General features: G+C 41.0%; 1 protein-coding gene across 1 annotated transcript in view; it reads left to right on the top strand.

Moving 5' to 3' along the window:
• GALNT1 (polypeptide N-acetylgalactosaminyltransferase 1) overlaps positions 1–16178 on the top strand; it is a 162519-nt gene that overhangs the window by 107731 nt on the left and 38610 nt on the right. Inside the window, exons 7-12 of the mRNA XM_081802511.1 lie at positions 720–890; positions 3210–3327; positions 5000–5180; positions 6264–6403; positions 12749–12847; positions 13324–13462. Coding sequence (XP_081658637.1) covers positions 720–890; positions 3210–3327; positions 5000–5180; positions 6264–6403; positions 12749–12847; positions 13324–13462 — 848 coding nt within the window. The remainder of the gene's footprint in view (positions 1–719; positions 891–3209; positions 3328–4999; positions 5181–6263; positions 6404–12748; positions 12848–13323; positions 13463–16178) is intronic.

Genomic DNA, 16178 nt, shown 5'->3' with positions numbered 1-16178 from the left:
GGGCGCCTGGGTGGCTCAGTTGGTTAAGCGACTGCCTTCGGCTCAGGTCATGATCCTGGAGTCCCGGGATCGAGTCCCATATCGGGCTCCTTGCTCAGCAGGGGGTCTGCTTCTCCCTCTGACCCTCCCCCCTCTCATGTGCTCTCTCTCTCTCATTCTCTCTCTCAAATAAATAAATAAAATCTTTAAAAAAAAAAAAGAGTTTATTAAGAAAACTATTACCTTAAAATGATTAAATATGTAATCATTTAAAAGTATTATTTTTGAAAGCTAGAAATATTTGGAGTGTTTTCACATATGGCAAATATATGAAAGTATGAATGAAAAACGGTTGGAAGGTTATCAACAGTTGCGAGTGTGATAAATAATTATGCTAACTTGAGGGCGCCTGGGTGTCCCAGTCGGTTAAGCATCTGGCTGTTGGGTTCAGCTTGGGCTGTGAGAATGAGCCTGGCATCGTGCTCAGCTCAGAGTCCGCTTAAGGCTCTCTCTCCCTCTCCCGTGGTCCCTCTACTTCTCTCTCTCAAATAAATCTTTAAAAAAAAAAAAAAATTATGCTAACTTAGTAGGATATAGCAGGAAATTTTTCCACCATTGCTTTTAATATTATAGAATGTATTTTTATTTAAAAAGCACTTAGCATATAGTTATAATATAGTTGTTATGCTATGCCTCAAAAAGGAAAGTGAAGATTTTTTCATTTGCTTTTATAATTTTAGGAAAACAGTGGTCTGTCCTATCATTGATGTGATCAGCGATGATACTTTTGAGTACATGGCAGGCTCTGATATGACCTATGGTGGCTTTAACTGGAAGCTCAATTTCCGCTGGTATCCAGTTCCCCAAAGAGAGATGGACCGAAGGAAAGGTGATCGGACTCTTCCGGTCAGGTAACTACTTTGTCATACATTTTCCCTAAAATGTTATCGACAGGGAACAGTGGAGCTTTGGGAATTATATCAAAAGGATTCTAAGTGTATTTTGAGAGACATGAGGTATTTGTGTACCGTACATATATGTAGTTAAAAGCCACACATATAGGGGCGCCTGGGTGGCTCAGTCGCTGAGCGTCTGCCTTCAGCCCAGGTCATGATCCCGGGGTCCTGGGATCGAGCCCCGCATCGGGCTCCCTGCTCCGCGGGAAGTCTGCTTCTCCCTCTCCCGCTCCCCCCGCTTGTGTTCCCTCTCTCGCTGTGTCTCTCTCTGTCAAATAAATAAAATCTTTAAAAAAAAAAAAAAAGCCACACATATATTATTATTTTAAAGGGGGTTTTCTCTTCTGATCCATTAATAAAATTGGGATTTTTCATTTATATAAATCTAGTGCACCTGAAAAGTGATGGTAACATGCATATGTTCTTTCATTCCTGTATGAACAACATTTTGCAAATCTGTCAGATTTGTGCTTTCATTTGTTAAGGATAATAATATTTAACTTTAAATTCAACTATCCCTTAATTAATTGTAAGTGTAAGTGTAATGTGAAAATATTACCTAAAAGTGGGTCGTAGCACCAAAATACAAGCTTGTAAATTCAGACTTGTACCATCTGGATGGTAGTTACTGACTGATGAGGTTAGAAAAGCTTGTCTCAGATATAAAAATAACCAGAATTGACAGAAGTATAAAAAAAGATTTCTGTGAACACATTCTGATTTTTCCTCTGTTTTATACATGGTCATCTATAGATTTTTTTTTCAGAAAGGGATAAGAATCTTGATGCTGTTCAGAACCTTGAAATTGAGACCGTGAGTCTCAGCGCCATCCGGGGATTTGTTGGGGCAGCCTCAGCTTGCTGCCTCTGTAGTGACAGAGAGCCCTTCAGAGCCAGGCCTCAGCTTCCTCCCCTCCCGGGCTTCTCAGGCCTGCTTTCCCTTGCACTCGGGTCCCATTCTGGCAAAGCTGAGGAGAATTTCATTAATTCTATGCTGAGTCCTTTCCTATAGCAAAGGTACTTTTCCACTCTTCTGCTGACAGTTCAAATAACCATCTAAATCAGGAGTTCCTAAACATTTCGTAGATGGTGAGCTTCTTTGAAAAATCTGATAAAAGCTAGGAGTCTTCTCTAATAGGGGGAAAACGCACATGTGCAAACAGGATTGAGCATACAATTCTAGGAAATGTAGAGATTTCTCAAAACCTAGGTCAAGAAACCCTGGTACTAAATGGTCATTCTGGGTGTTGGCCTGTTTCCTCTGACTTCTAACATAGTAGACTTCCATTTTTTTTCTCTTCTAAAATCAAAGTACGTCCTAACTTTTATTTGGATACGACTGTACTGGAAAGGCAAATGTGCCATACTCCAAAAGCATGGAATCCATGTGTTCTTAGGGCATGGGATCAGAGGTGACAGTTCATCCTAAAATGTGATCACCATAGTCTCCTCTGTCCCTGGAACTTAATTATTTTCTTCTAGTTGGAGTCCATTTTTCTCCATATTCATCCTTCATGGAAATCAAATGGTTGACTGGTATTCATTTATTTCAGTCTTCCTCCATTATCATTTCTCTGCTTAATTCCACCTCTTTGCACCCACTCTACATCCCTGGCCATGTTCTGATGAATTGGGCCCCTCTTCTGCAGAGAACGTACCATTCTTGGTCAGGCTGACAGTCCATTTAAGAGTGACTGAGTGTATTCTCTACTTCCTCTCCTTTCCTGAAAGGTCTGTTAGGTATAGGAAAAGGACCTCATTGTTTTCATCCCATGTAATCTACCTCTTTGCAATATTTGCCTGACTTTAGAACCTGGTATGTTAGAGTTGCTAACGTGAATCTAGTTGGTTATATAGTCAATATAGTTAGTTAATATAGTCAGTGTAGTTGCCAGGAATTATGGGAAGATACCCAGTCAGATGGAGAGATATATGACAACCAGCTTCAATTTAAGGAGTTTCAGATGGAAGCTTAGTCAGGACCTGAGGACCAAGAAAGGTACTGAAAACAGAAGAGGCCTTGGGACGGGGCAGAGAAGGCTCTCGGGCACAAGCTGTGACAGAGGGTGGTAGGCCCAACAGTCAGCATGTCTGAAGACCAAATAGTGTAACAGAAAAACAGAAAGTCCTTAGGTCCCTGTAAAAGTTTCTGAAGAGTGTGAGGATAAGCATTTATTCTCTAGTTATGAACAGTTAATGAGACTACTTTTAAAAACAAAAACTGTAAATTTTAAATTCTTAAAATTAACAGTATAGTATTATGATTGAATTTCAGAACACCTACAATGGCAGGAGGCCTTTTTTCAATAGACAGAGATTACTTTCAGGAAATTGGAACATATGATGCTGGAATGGATATTTGGGGAGGAGAAAACCTAGAAATTTCCTTTAGGGTAAGTTCCCTTTGAAAAAATAATCTTTTATTTAACCTTAAATATAGATATGCTTTAATTATTCATATTCTGTATCTCTAAATAAAAATTGAATTTAGTATGAGTTTCGTCAGACTTCAGAACCTCAGTATATTAAAAATTTCATGTTACTATTAAGGGTTCCTTATAAACTATGTTTTAAACAAATCAGTGATCTTAATAGTTAAACTATAAAACTTATACAAGATTCCCTAGTTGTTTTGAATTTCTTTTGTTTTCAAGGAAGTAATTCATGCTCTAAAAATAAAAAACAATATGTAGTTTCTATATGCTACTATGGTACTCAACTGCCAAAAACCTAATTTCACTTTCTGTAATATGCTTTGTCCTTCTGTTGTGAAAATTATTTTCTCTTATATAAAACCTGGTCACTTTACTGGCTTTATATTTTTTAATAGAAAAAGGCAAAAGAATTCTGGAATTGCTCTAACTTAATTTAACCCAATCAACCTTAATATAAAACTCTTAAGCATTTCACATGCACTAAAATCAACATGTTAAGTGACACTGCGTATTTCTGAAAATAACCTGAGACACATAGCTTATAGTGGAAACCACATTGAACTGCATTGTAATCTAAACCAGCTCACTTTGTTCCTAGTGGATCACTTTGCTCTCTTATAAAAGGAGAGGTTTGGACCCTAGCTCACTTGGAAATCCTATCCAGCTGTATCACTTTGTGATCCTGGGAGAACTTTAAAGTAGAGACACTGAATATTTAACAAAATCAAAACTTCTCAAAATATGTTTTAATTGTAAATAACAGATTTTTATCTTACAGAAACATGCATTTTGAAAGGAGCAGAAGGATAATTTAATTAAACTAAGAATGTGAACCCGAACTTGATGATCCCTCTTTTACCCTTTTTTTGGTTTTTATTCTCATGAAGATGACAGAGTATGCTGTCACTGTCCCAGTGAATAACTCATGAGAGATCCAGTTTAGATTTCTAGGGTCTGTTTAATGTACAGTCTATGACAAGTTTGGAAAAGGAGGAACAGATAGGACTCTGGCTGAATACTCCATGCCGAAAGTTTTTTGACTACGAATCATGCATATACTACACATAAAATTTAAACTTGAATTTAAAATTAAACTTTGGGGCGCCTGGGTGGCTCAGTTGGTTAAGTGTGTCTGCCTCCGGCTCAAGTCATGATTCCAGGGTCCTGGGATCGAGCCCCATGTCGGGCTCCCTGATGCTCAGCATGGAGTCTGCTTCTCCCTGTCCCTCTGCCCTTCCTCCAGCTCGTGCTCTCACTCTCAAACAAATAAAACCTTTAAAAACAATTAAAATTTAAACTTAATTCAAATTTGAACTTAATGATCTTTTTATGAGTTCTGGCCTGTAGTTAGAAAAATACTGTTCCAGACCTCCTATCTTTTTTGCATTTAGCCTTTAACCTATCTTTGCTGAATTTAACCTTCAACTTCTGGTTTGATCAGAACCAAAAATTACAGAAAAGTATGCTTCTGAGGAAGTGCCGGTTTTGTGATCATATAGCAGGAGCTCCCCTGTATGTATGGTCATGATTCTGTGAAATTTTAACTATGAACATCCATAGATGTGAACAGTTGTTTTTTTTTTTTAAACCATCAGGGTCTTAATATGGTCTTCTTTGCTATTGTTTTCAGATTTGGCAATGTGGAGGAACTTTGGAGATTGTCACCTGCTCACATGTTGGACATGTGTTTCGGAAAGCCACACCTTACACGTTTCCAGGAGGCACAGGACAGATTATCAATAAAAATAACAGACGACTTGCAGAAGTGTGGATGGATGAGTTCAAGAATTTCTTCTATATTATTTCTCCAGGTTAGCATTTTGCATTAGAAATACAAGACTAGAACTTTCTTGTCCCTGATCTAATGCATCTGAGAAGAGGTAAGAAGGGGGTAGAAGAGCTTTGAGAAGAGGCAAAGCACCAACTCACAGGGTTGTCGTCAGGAAGAAATGAAATCACACACAGTGTACAGAGTGCTTAGCACTGTGCTGCTATGTTTTTAACAATAAGTTGTCCAGGCCAGTATTGCAGACATTACTGTCAGCCCAGGTGTTACCAGTGTTCTGTTTTATTTTTAACCTAATTGTAATGTGTAACATTCATATGAAAATTCGAGTCCCTCAGGGCCAGTGCAGAGCACTGTAGCAGGCCTCAAGGGACTTCAGTCCAGGAACTTCTCTGCCATTCAGGGTTTTGTGGGAACATTTGTTCCATCAGCTAGAAGTCTTCCTGACATTGTTAGCATTCCAGCCTCGTTTGTCATTACAATACCGTCAAGTCGCAGTTCACACACCAGTGACTTGTGTGAGAGAAACTGACTGGAAACAGTTGCCCTGCTTAATATTTGGGCAAAAGAGATCATGATTCTGGTTTTTGCCTTCACATATGTGAAACTTTTCTGATCCTATGAAAACTTAACGTTTGTGTGTAATATTGCTAGTGTTGTATTTCATTCTCACATAAATTTAATTTTTCGGGGCGCCTGGGTGGCTCAATCGGTTGAGCATCTGCCTTCAGCTCAGGTCATGATCCCAGCATCCTGGGATTAAGCCCTGCATCGGGCTCTGCTCAGCGGGGAGTCTTCTTCTCCCTCTCCCTCTGCCTGCTGCTTCCCCTGCTTGTGTTCTCTCGCTCTCTCTCTCTGTCTGACAAATAAATAAATTAAATCTGTAAAAAAAAAATTAATTTTTCTTTGAAAGAATAAAACACATATAAATATACTTCCTTGGTTTTTATTTGCACAATGGATTCATGGCATATCACTTATGTAGTCACACATCACCAAAATGGTACCACTTTTCCCATTTGCCTGGCTTATTAAATGCAGTATTTAAATAGAAATGTGTTACCTAATAGAACATGAATAATTCAGAGTCAATTATTTCTTTCAACAGGTGTTACAAAGGTAGATTATGGAGATATATCATCAAGACTTGGTCTTAGACATAAACTACAATGCAAACCTTTCTCTTGGTACCTAGAGAATATTTATCCTGATTCCCAGATTCCACGTCACTATTTCTCTTTGGGAGAGGTAAAATATATATATTCTGTGTGGTTATTTATGTTCTCATTCATCAAAAACAGTAGAGGTTAAACATCCAACAAGGGAATCCCTTCATATTAAAATTATATAACCTCAAGTGTGAGAAAGTTCTTATCAGTTAACATCTTGTTAATTTTTCATCGTGTTATAGTTTATTAAAATAAGAATGCTCCACCCCTAACCTTTCAGAGTTGGACTCTTGTTTCAATATTTTAGTGTCTTCAGCAGACTTCTTAACAAACTGACCCATTTAGTTGAAAGCATATATTCCTAAAGTTAATGTCCTGGTGTTAATTAACCTGATTGAAAGAAGTAAAGATAAATTGTAAAGAACTGACAAGGAAAGTTGAAAGACCATATATAATAGAAGTCATAGCAGCAAATGATATGTGTGGACAAGGCCACACCCAGGCCCTATCCCAGGATGGAATCTTCCTGATGCTCAGGAAAAGTAACCCTCCACTCCATAGGAGGCTGTCACTTCTACAGTCTTTCCATGCATTCAACAAATATTAGAGTATCTACTATGTGATAGATACTATTTTACATACAAGGAATACAGCAGTGAATAAAGTCTCTGCTCTCGCAAGCCTTATAGTCTGTGGAGGAAGCCAGGTTCTGAAAGTACACAGTATAGCAGGCAGTGCGAAAGGCAAAGGAGAATGAGAATGGCTGGCGGGCTTGAGTCTTGGTGCTGTTTGTGTTGGGGCAGTTGAAAAAGGGCCCTCGTAGGAGTTTTGATTTTTTTTTTTTTAAGATTTTTTTTATTTATTTGTCAGAGAGAGCATAAGCAGAGGGAGCAGCAGAGGGAGAGGGAGAAGCAGGCTCCTCACTGAGCAAGGAGCCCGATGTGGGACTCGATCCCAGGACCCTGGGATCATGACCTGAGCCGAAGGCAGACGCTTAACGACTGAGCCACCCAGGCGTCCCGGAGTTTTGACTTTTGAGTAGAGATTTAAAGAAGTGAATGAGCAAGCCATATGAATTCCTGGGGAAAGAGCATTCCGGGCACAGGGCAAAACAAGTACAAAGGCCCTAAGACAAGAGTGTACTTAGCACGTTCCAGAAACAGCAGAGGCCAGTTGTCTGGAATGGGGTGAACAGGGGTCGGGGGGAGTAGTAGAAGATGAGGTTGAGACATACCGAGGGTCAAATAACATAGAACTGGTAGGCCACAGTAAGCACATTGGGTTTTATTCTGAGTAGGACGGGAAGCCAGAGAGAGACAAACCTTCATTGGGAAAGGATCAGATTGCTATGTGAGGACAGGAGTAGAGCTGGAGTGTTGGTGAAAGGAAAGGGTAGAGAAGGACTGTGTTAAGACTTTCGCCTGAGAAGCTGAGACAGGGAAGTTGACAGATGGCAAGGCTTGTAGAAGAGGTGCAGGGGCACTCACTGGTACAGTTTGGGACATATTAAATTGGATCCAGGTAAAGATACAGGGTAGGTCGTTGCATTTACAAATGTGCTGTCTGGATGAGAGATTGGGGATGGAGATCTAAAGTTAGGGATTATCAATATAGAAAACAAAACTGCATGAGATCACCTTGGGAAGAGCAAGTGTAGATGGAGAAGAAGGGGGAGGACTGAGGACCAAGACATAGAAAACTTCACAATTTAGAATTTATGAAATGAGAGGGAATTAGCCAAAAAGATTTAGAAAGAGTGACCACTGAAAATAGGAGAACCAAGAGAATGGTGTCCCAGAGACTAAGTGAAAGATGTGTTTCAGGAAAGAAGTGGTTGGCTATTGAGAAAAGACTAGTACAGAGAACTGGCCAAGGACTGGCAAGGGAGAAGTCAGTAGGCTCCATCTCACTGTGTCAAAAGAGTTCCCATGGAGATTGGTAGGGACAAAAGCCCTGATGGCTTCAAGGAAGAAGAGGAAGTGGAGATCATGAGCGTGGCAAGTCTTGGAAGAAATTTTGTTTAAAGGAGAGCAGAGAAATGGTTGGTAGCTGAAGGGGAATATGGAGGTAAAGGAAGGGTTGTTTTTGTTTGCTAAAAAAGAGCCGTTGATTATAGGAGTCCTGTTTAGTAGATGGTCATGGTGGGGGACAGGATGAGAAGACATGGCATCCATTGAAATAGGAAGGCAAGTGTTAAGGTCAGTTGTTGATTTGAGGGTAGAAGTAGGTAGTTTGTAGTGGAAGTATGAGGAAGCTCTTCTCAGATTCTTCTGTTTCCTTATTGAACAGAAGATCATCAGTTGAAAGTCAAGAGAGGGTATTGATGTTGGGGATGTCTGGGGAATGAGGAAGAGATGTAAAGTAGAGTAGGGTGTCGGAGAGCAAGTACGCCACAGAGGGGAGCCTGGTGACAGATAGTGGTGAGTCGGGAGTGAAACCATTCAGCCCATGAGCACAGGCTACCGTTTGACCATTGTATCCTTTGGGTAAATAACCTGGTAGTGCAATTGCTGGATCATAAGATAGTTCTATTTTTAACTTTTTGAGGAATCTCCAAAAGAACAGATACTCTGTTCTCCAGAGTGGCTACACCAGTTTGTATTTCCACCAACGTTGTAAGAGGGTTCCGCTTTCTCCGCATCCTCGCCAACACCCGTTTCTTGTGTTAATTTTAGCCATTCTGATAGGTGCGAGGTGGTATCTCATCGTGGTTTTGATTTTTATTTCTCTGATGATGAGTGATGTTGAGCATCTTTTCATGTGTCTGTTAGCCATCTGGATGTCTTCTTTGGAAAAGTGTCTATTCATGTCTTCTGCCCATTTCTTAACTAGATTATTTTTCGGGTGTTGAATATGATAAGTTCTTTATAGGTTTTTGGATACTAACCCTTTTTCAGATATGTCATTTGCAAGTACCTTCTCTGATTCCATAGGCTACCTTTTAGTTGTGTTGATTGTTTCCTTCGCCGTGCAAAAGCTTTTTATCTTGATGAAGTCCCAGTAGTTCATTTTTGCTTTTGTTTCCCTTGCCCCTGGCAACATGTCTAGTAAGAAGTTGCTATAACCGAAGTCAGAGAAGTTTCTGCCTGTGTTCCACTCTAGGATTTTGATGGTTTCCTGCCTCACATTTAGGTCTTTCATCCATTTTGAATTTATTTTTGTGTGTGGTGTAAGAAAGTGGTCTGGTTTTCCCAACACCATTTTTTGAAGAGACTTTTTTCCATTGGATATTCTTTCCTGCTCTATCGAAGATTAGTTGACCATATAGTTGTGAGTATAAGTTGCCTATAGAATAGAGAATGAGTTGTTTTTTTCCCTTGAACTGACCCAATTTTGGATAACACCTAGGCATTGTTCGCTGGGCCAGAATACAGGTGTTTTTCAAAGAGCCACTTGTCTAACCCACAGTAGGTGATTGCCAAGGCAAGTTTGTTCTTTACCTGCCTCTCGCCAGCTGGTTTTCTATGAAAGGAGCAGATTTTACCGTCCGTGGCCTGCTTGTCACTGCCTTTTTAACAAAGTAGATGGTCTTAAGCTTGTTTGCCCTTAGTATCAGGCCACCCTATGCAGATTAAAGCTCTGACTTCTGGGTCTGGGGTCCTTCTTAAGCACCCACCCTGGTGCAGCTGGGGATCTCCAGCTGGGATCATAGCTCCACTTGTGTGAGCTTTACTATGCTAAAAATTGGAATTCAGCCTTTTGGGGATCTTTTGTCATACTTCAAAGGGTCTAGAGAAGCCTGAAATCACAGGATTTTAGAGTAGAAAGGGGAATGAGAGGTAATGAATTTAGTCTCTGCCTTCACTAAGTCTGACTCTCATAGCTCCTATAGGACCTGGAACTGAGTAAATGTGTTTCATTGTGATATGTAATAACTGTTAATCAAGGAGATAAATACTTTAAAAAACAACCACAGAAAGCAAATAAGTCAGACCTTTTGACAGCTTTGCCAGTCTTATGGACTAACCGATGGCTTTTCTAGGCAGATCTAATAACCCTAAGATTTAGTGAGCATGAACTCTGTGTCAGGTGCTGGTCTGAGTGCCTTACAAACATTAACTCATTTTATTCTCATGTCAACACTATGAGATATAGGTGCTGTTATCCCCACTTGACAGTAAGTAAATTGAGGCATACGTAAATGGCTTAAACAACATCATCAGGTCACAGCCACCAAATGGAAGAGAGAGAATTTGAACATAGGCAGTATGGCTTGAGAGCTTATGCTCTTAACCATTAATACCCATACTCTTTCTCACATCCAACCAATATTTCTCTTATGGCAGAGAGGGGGGAAAAGTGAATCCAGATTTCATTATACTAGATTCCCCAAATCCTTTAATTGCCCACGTTGTTCCACCTGGTGGAGGTACCCGGATTCTGGGGGAGACTGAGCAAAAACTAAGAAACCTCTGGGTTCCTGCTGTTTCCCAGGAATGAGTGTGTTCACAGTTATTTTCAACTTCCAAGGTGAAAAATAATATTGTAGTGATAGCCACGTACATCTAAGTTGTTACTTCAGAAAGCGGTTGAAGAGTTGCGCAATGTGTGGATAAGGAAGAAAACCTGACCGTTATCCTGGGCCTACTGTGTGTCGGTTTCTGTTAGTCTTCTGCATGTGTTACCTCATTGAGAGCTCTCAGCAAACCTGAGAGAGATTGGTAACCCCTGGTACACAGATGAGAAACTGAGGTTCTTAGAGCCAGCTTTCCCAGTTACTGTGTTCTAAAGAATGCCTCCCAAGGTGCTTGGTTTGGGAAATGTTTGGGAAATGCTGCTTTTTATATCTTACATCCTTCTCTACCACCAGTCCCCACCCCTACCAAGAGTCACAGTATAGTAAACGGCTTTGAGAAGTCCTTCAGCAAAGAAACCTATTTAAATCTGTTGAATCTGGTAATTTTTAGACGCATTTGATCACAAAACCCCTGTATAGTGGCACATGTGTCAACACTTGGCTGGATAATTTTGTTCAGATCGTGGTTCTGGAAATCACTGTCTTAGAGTGCTAACCGGTCACAGTCTTGTAGCTAGTAATGCTAGAGTAAGGAGAGAAGCCCACGTCTGCATGTCCCCTAACCCTAAGCTTTCACTCCTGCCCAGCTGCCTCCACATACCTCAGAAGTGCAGCCCTTTCCCCGCCGACCACCCCAGTTCAGATGTTGCTATGATCCAAGTAGAAAGCTTCCTATTTCCCATTTCCTCACCCATTGGCATTCTCACATTTGTACATGGTGCCTTTGACCGTTTGGGTCTGGCTCTGTAAGGAAAGGTGTGTTATTCAGACATAAATAAATCCTATAAAAAAGACCATTAGCCTGCTAACTTTCCTCCTTGAAATAATTTAGATCCCTTAAGATTAGATCCCCTAATTCCAGAAAGTATGAACCAGACATGGGCACTTCCATGAGTCTTTCACAGAGGGCTAAAGATATGAAAACTCGGCTTCGTTAACATGTGTGTATATTGTTTCCCATCATTGACGAGTAGTCCCTCTCAAACTGTGGAAGACTTTATCCTATGTGTCAGCATCTAGTCCTGCACATCCAGTGTGGTAGCTGCTTGCCACACGTGGCTATATTTAAATGAACTAAAAATTTGAAAGTCAGTTCCTCAGTCACACTAGCCACATATGTAGTGCTCAATAGCAAGAAGTAAAAGAAAAAAATATAATACTCAATAGCCACACATGGCTAGTAGCTACAGCATTGGATGGCGCAAGTACAGAACACTTCCATTGTCACGAAAGTTCTGCCAGACAGCGCTGGAGACATTAACACAAACAGCCAACACAGGAGGTTGTCTGCCTTGCTGTCATTCCCATTCCACACGTCTCCCTGCCCAGGCCCTAAGTTGAGGTATCCACATTTGCTTGTCAAACCCACTGTTTTAAAAACTTAAAACTACTGGATGCCCTCTGTAATCATCATTACTCTCAAATAGTTTAGGTGCATTCTAAAACAACTTTCATAGGCAGGTACTAGATCAGATTTCCAAACCATCCCGTCAGTAGTTATTTTCCTGCTATATTAAGGAGAACATTGGGATCCTCTTTATGTTGAGGAGTATCTACTCCAATGATGAAGAGCTCCATTCTTCTCCTTCATCACGTCTTTTAGTTTAAGGGTCCCTGATAATGTTGAACCTCAGTTGTCATTACACATCCTGACAATTACCAAATATCTTACCCAACAAGAGGACATCTCTTATTTCTCTTTCCAAGACAGTCATCAAGATGGAACTTGGAATGTGGGGAAACTAGAAGGAATTGATAGCGCAGTGAGGCCACAGAGCATTCTGCTGTCAGTCTACACTGTGTGTATGTTTGTAGTAGAAAGTTTAGGTTGACTTTAATGTGCATACATCTCTGTATGTATGTTTGTCTAGTTTACCTCTAACTTCTATTTTCATTATTGCCCCATAGATAAGAAATGTGGAAACAAATCAGTGTCTAGATAACATGGCTAGAAAAGAGAATGAAAAAGTTGGAATTTTTAACTGTCATGGTATGGGAGGTAACCAGGTGAGTATTTTAGTAAAGCTTTAAAAGGAATAATTTTTGGATTTGTTTTATGTTCTGCCCCTTTTATCTCATTATGTCATTCAGGAAATATTTTCCTATCTATGAAGAGACAAAAAGAGAGATCTTTTAGGAGAAGGGAGCTTTCAATCTGTTATTTTTAAGTGAAACATTTTACTGTAAAAGGCTCCTTTGTGAGAACTGTATTTACATTGCTGTGCATGAGATTTACTTTGCCCTTTTTAGTCAAACAGATGACAGCCCTTGATAATACACTCAGTGTATACAGAGAACTCAAGGTCATTTTTTCTTTCCTTTGTGCAAAATTAGTGGTAGCTTTTCTGAGTCGTTTATTCTCCTACTACTACATTAATAAAGTTCAAAAATCACATACCTCGAGATACTGGGTTTTTTTTTTTCTGCCAGATTATTGGCTGCTTTCTTTTAGTGTTAAAGCTTAATATGTGTGCCTCTTTCAGGTTTTCTCTTATACTGCCAACAAAGAAATTAGAACAGATGACCTTTGCTTGGATGTCTCCAAACTTAATGGCCCAGTCACAATGCTCAAATGCCACCACCTAAAAGGCAACCAACTTTGGGAGTATGACCCAGTGGTAAGTTAATTCAGTTGCGTATAGGAATGAAATTAGGTGTGTTTTGTAGCTAGAAGAATGAATTCTTGTAGAGTTTGAATATGGATCAAATTGTTCTTACACTCTAAAAATGGACAGATGGGAAAAACAACCTAATAAAATAAACATGTTTTAATCTCCCCAATAATTGACCTTGCCTCCAGTCCCTGGTCCTTGCTACCACTGTAGCCGCTCTTCCCTCTGTCTGTCCTCAAGCTCTGTCATCTAGCGTGGGAGAAATGGAGCCAGGAGTAGGCTGTTTAAATTACTGAAACACTTAAGTAAAAGGTGAGCTTTAAATAATGAAATTCTCTGGCTCATGATGATTTTTCTGTGACATATAACAAAACTTTTTATATTTATCTTAGCTTTCCTCTGGAACATCTCCCAGTCACCATGCACTGTATGTTGTACTCACACAGAGGTGCATAAAAGTCAAAGCATCCCCAATAAGTCTCTCTCCTGTGCCTTGTATCTGGCCTACCTCCCAACTGTGCTTTTGCTTTATAGTTCTGGAACTGGCTCCAGAATCTTCAGTAGGTCTTTCTCTGGTTCCTTTCCCTCTGCACATGCATTATTTTCTCTTTCATGTTAGGAAAGACTTCTCTTCCTACTTTCTGCATTTCATCGTTTGTTATACGACAGCAAGTGAGTGGCCGACATTCATTCATTCATTCTGGTTCTCCAGCCTTAGGTCCTGCCTCAGGCTGACATTACCAAAACAGCTCCTGGATGCAAAGCCAGGACCATTCCTCTTTTCCCCTAACTTCTTTATTAGCATTTACTGTTGCGAAACAGATGAGATTTTTAAAATTCTTTTATCCATTGGCTTTAGATGCGCTACTGCTTAGTTTCTTCTCTTAGCTTTCCTTCTTCCTTCTGTCTGCTTGGATCACTCTGCTTCTTCATTCTGCCCCTTCCATGGAGATGTGCAAAGTTCTGATTTGGCTGTCTTTTCTTCCCGTACTGTGTGATATGCAAACCCTTGGTCTACTTTAATCCATCAACCCTGCTGTTCCTGGAACATACCCTGTACTTTCGCACCTACACTGAAGATCATACAGTTCCCTCTGCCTCTGACAAATCCTATTCCTTGATGGCCCAGCTTTGACATCACTTCCCTGAATCCCAGCCAGCAATCAGCTCCCTCTCTTCTAGTTATAATCCTCTCTGACCTCGGTCATGCTGAGCTGCTTTGTCCTTGTTTCTCTTCCAATCTTTTCTCCACTGTTAGACTGTTAGCTTCTAGAGGGCAGAGACTGTGCTTCATAAACCCTGGGTCTCCCTCCACACTGTCAAACTATGGTAAAAGTAATATTAAATGTAACAGTAGTTCAGTATAATATTAGACTATTAGAAACGACCTGAATCACCTGTTCTGAGGTTTTTCATGGGCACACGCTACTGCCGTCTTGGGTGTAGCTGCCCCAAGCATTGCAGGGTGTATAGCATCTCTGACTTCAGACTCTAAATGCCAGCAGCGCCCCACGGTTATTTTAAAAATGAGGGGCACCTGGGTGGTTCAGTCAGTTAAGTGTCTGACTCTTGATTGCAGCTCAGGTCATGATCTCAGGGCTGTGGGATTGAGCCCCATGGAGGGGCTCTGTGCTCAGTGGGGAGTCTGCTTGCGATTCTCTCCCTCTGCCCCTCCCCCCCGGCTCATACTCTCTCTAAAATAAATCTTTAACAAGCTTCCCAATTGTATGTTCACTGAAAAGGGACAGTATATTACTTAGGAAAGGTAAAACCTATTTATAGTAGCATGAACAAATAGGGGCTTACTCTTCTTACTAAGCCTGGAGGTAAGTGGCTGCTGGTGTAGAGATTCAGTGGCACAGTGGTGTCAGGGGCAGTTTGCTGCATGTTCCCGGCCTTTTCTTGTGGCCACGATGGCTGCTGCAGCTCTCACCCTCACTGCCACATCCCAACAGCAGGGGGGAGGAAGGAAAGAGGGGACATTGCACCCCCCCCCATGTTTTGCTCTTTATCAGGAAAGCCGGAGCTTTTCCTGGACCCCCCTCTGCAGACTCCGCTATGTCTTATGGGCCAGAACTTCATCTCATCGTGACGCCCCCTCTGCCAGCTGAAAGGGAGGCTGGTTAAACAGGCAGTGTGTTGGAGGCAGGAGGTGGGAATGGCTAGTGGTAGCCTGAGTATGAGCTACACGGTCCGCCGCATCTGTTATTCCAAAAGTAGATGTGTGGTTAGGAAGTTAAGGAGCTCAAGTGGTTTAGGGGATTTAGAAAGAACCAGTTATGAGTGTAGTTTTTTTTTCCCCCAGTCTTTTTTTATTATGTTAATCACCATACATCATTAGTTTTTGATGTAGTGTTCCATGATTCATTGTTTGTGTATAACACCCAGTGCTCCATTCAGTACGTGCCCCCTTTAATACCCATCACCAGGCTAACCCATCCTCCCGCCCCCCTCCCCTCTAGAACCCTCAGTTTGTTTCTCAGAGTCCATCCTCTCTCATGGTTCGTCTTCCCTCCGATTTCCCCCCCTTCATTCTTCCCCTCCTGCTATCATCTTTTTTTTTTAACATATTATTTGTTTCAGAGGTACAGACCTGTGATTCAACAGTCTTACACAATTCACAGCGCTCACCATAGCACATACCCTCTCCAGTGTCTATCACCCAGCCACCCCATCCCTCCCACCCCCCACCCACTCCAGCAACCCTCAGTTTGTTTCCTGAGATT

This window comes from Leptonychotes weddellii, chromosome 13 (assembly GCF_054177405.1).
Source record: "Leptonychotes weddellii isolate Sample4059 chromosome 13, ASM5417740v2, whole genome shotgun sequence".
Classification (NCBI taxonomy): Eukaryota; Metazoa; Chordata; class Mammalia; order Carnivora; family Phocidae; genus Leptonychotes; species Leptonychotes weddellii.
This window is presented reverse-complemented; position numbering and strand designations above follow the sequence as displayed.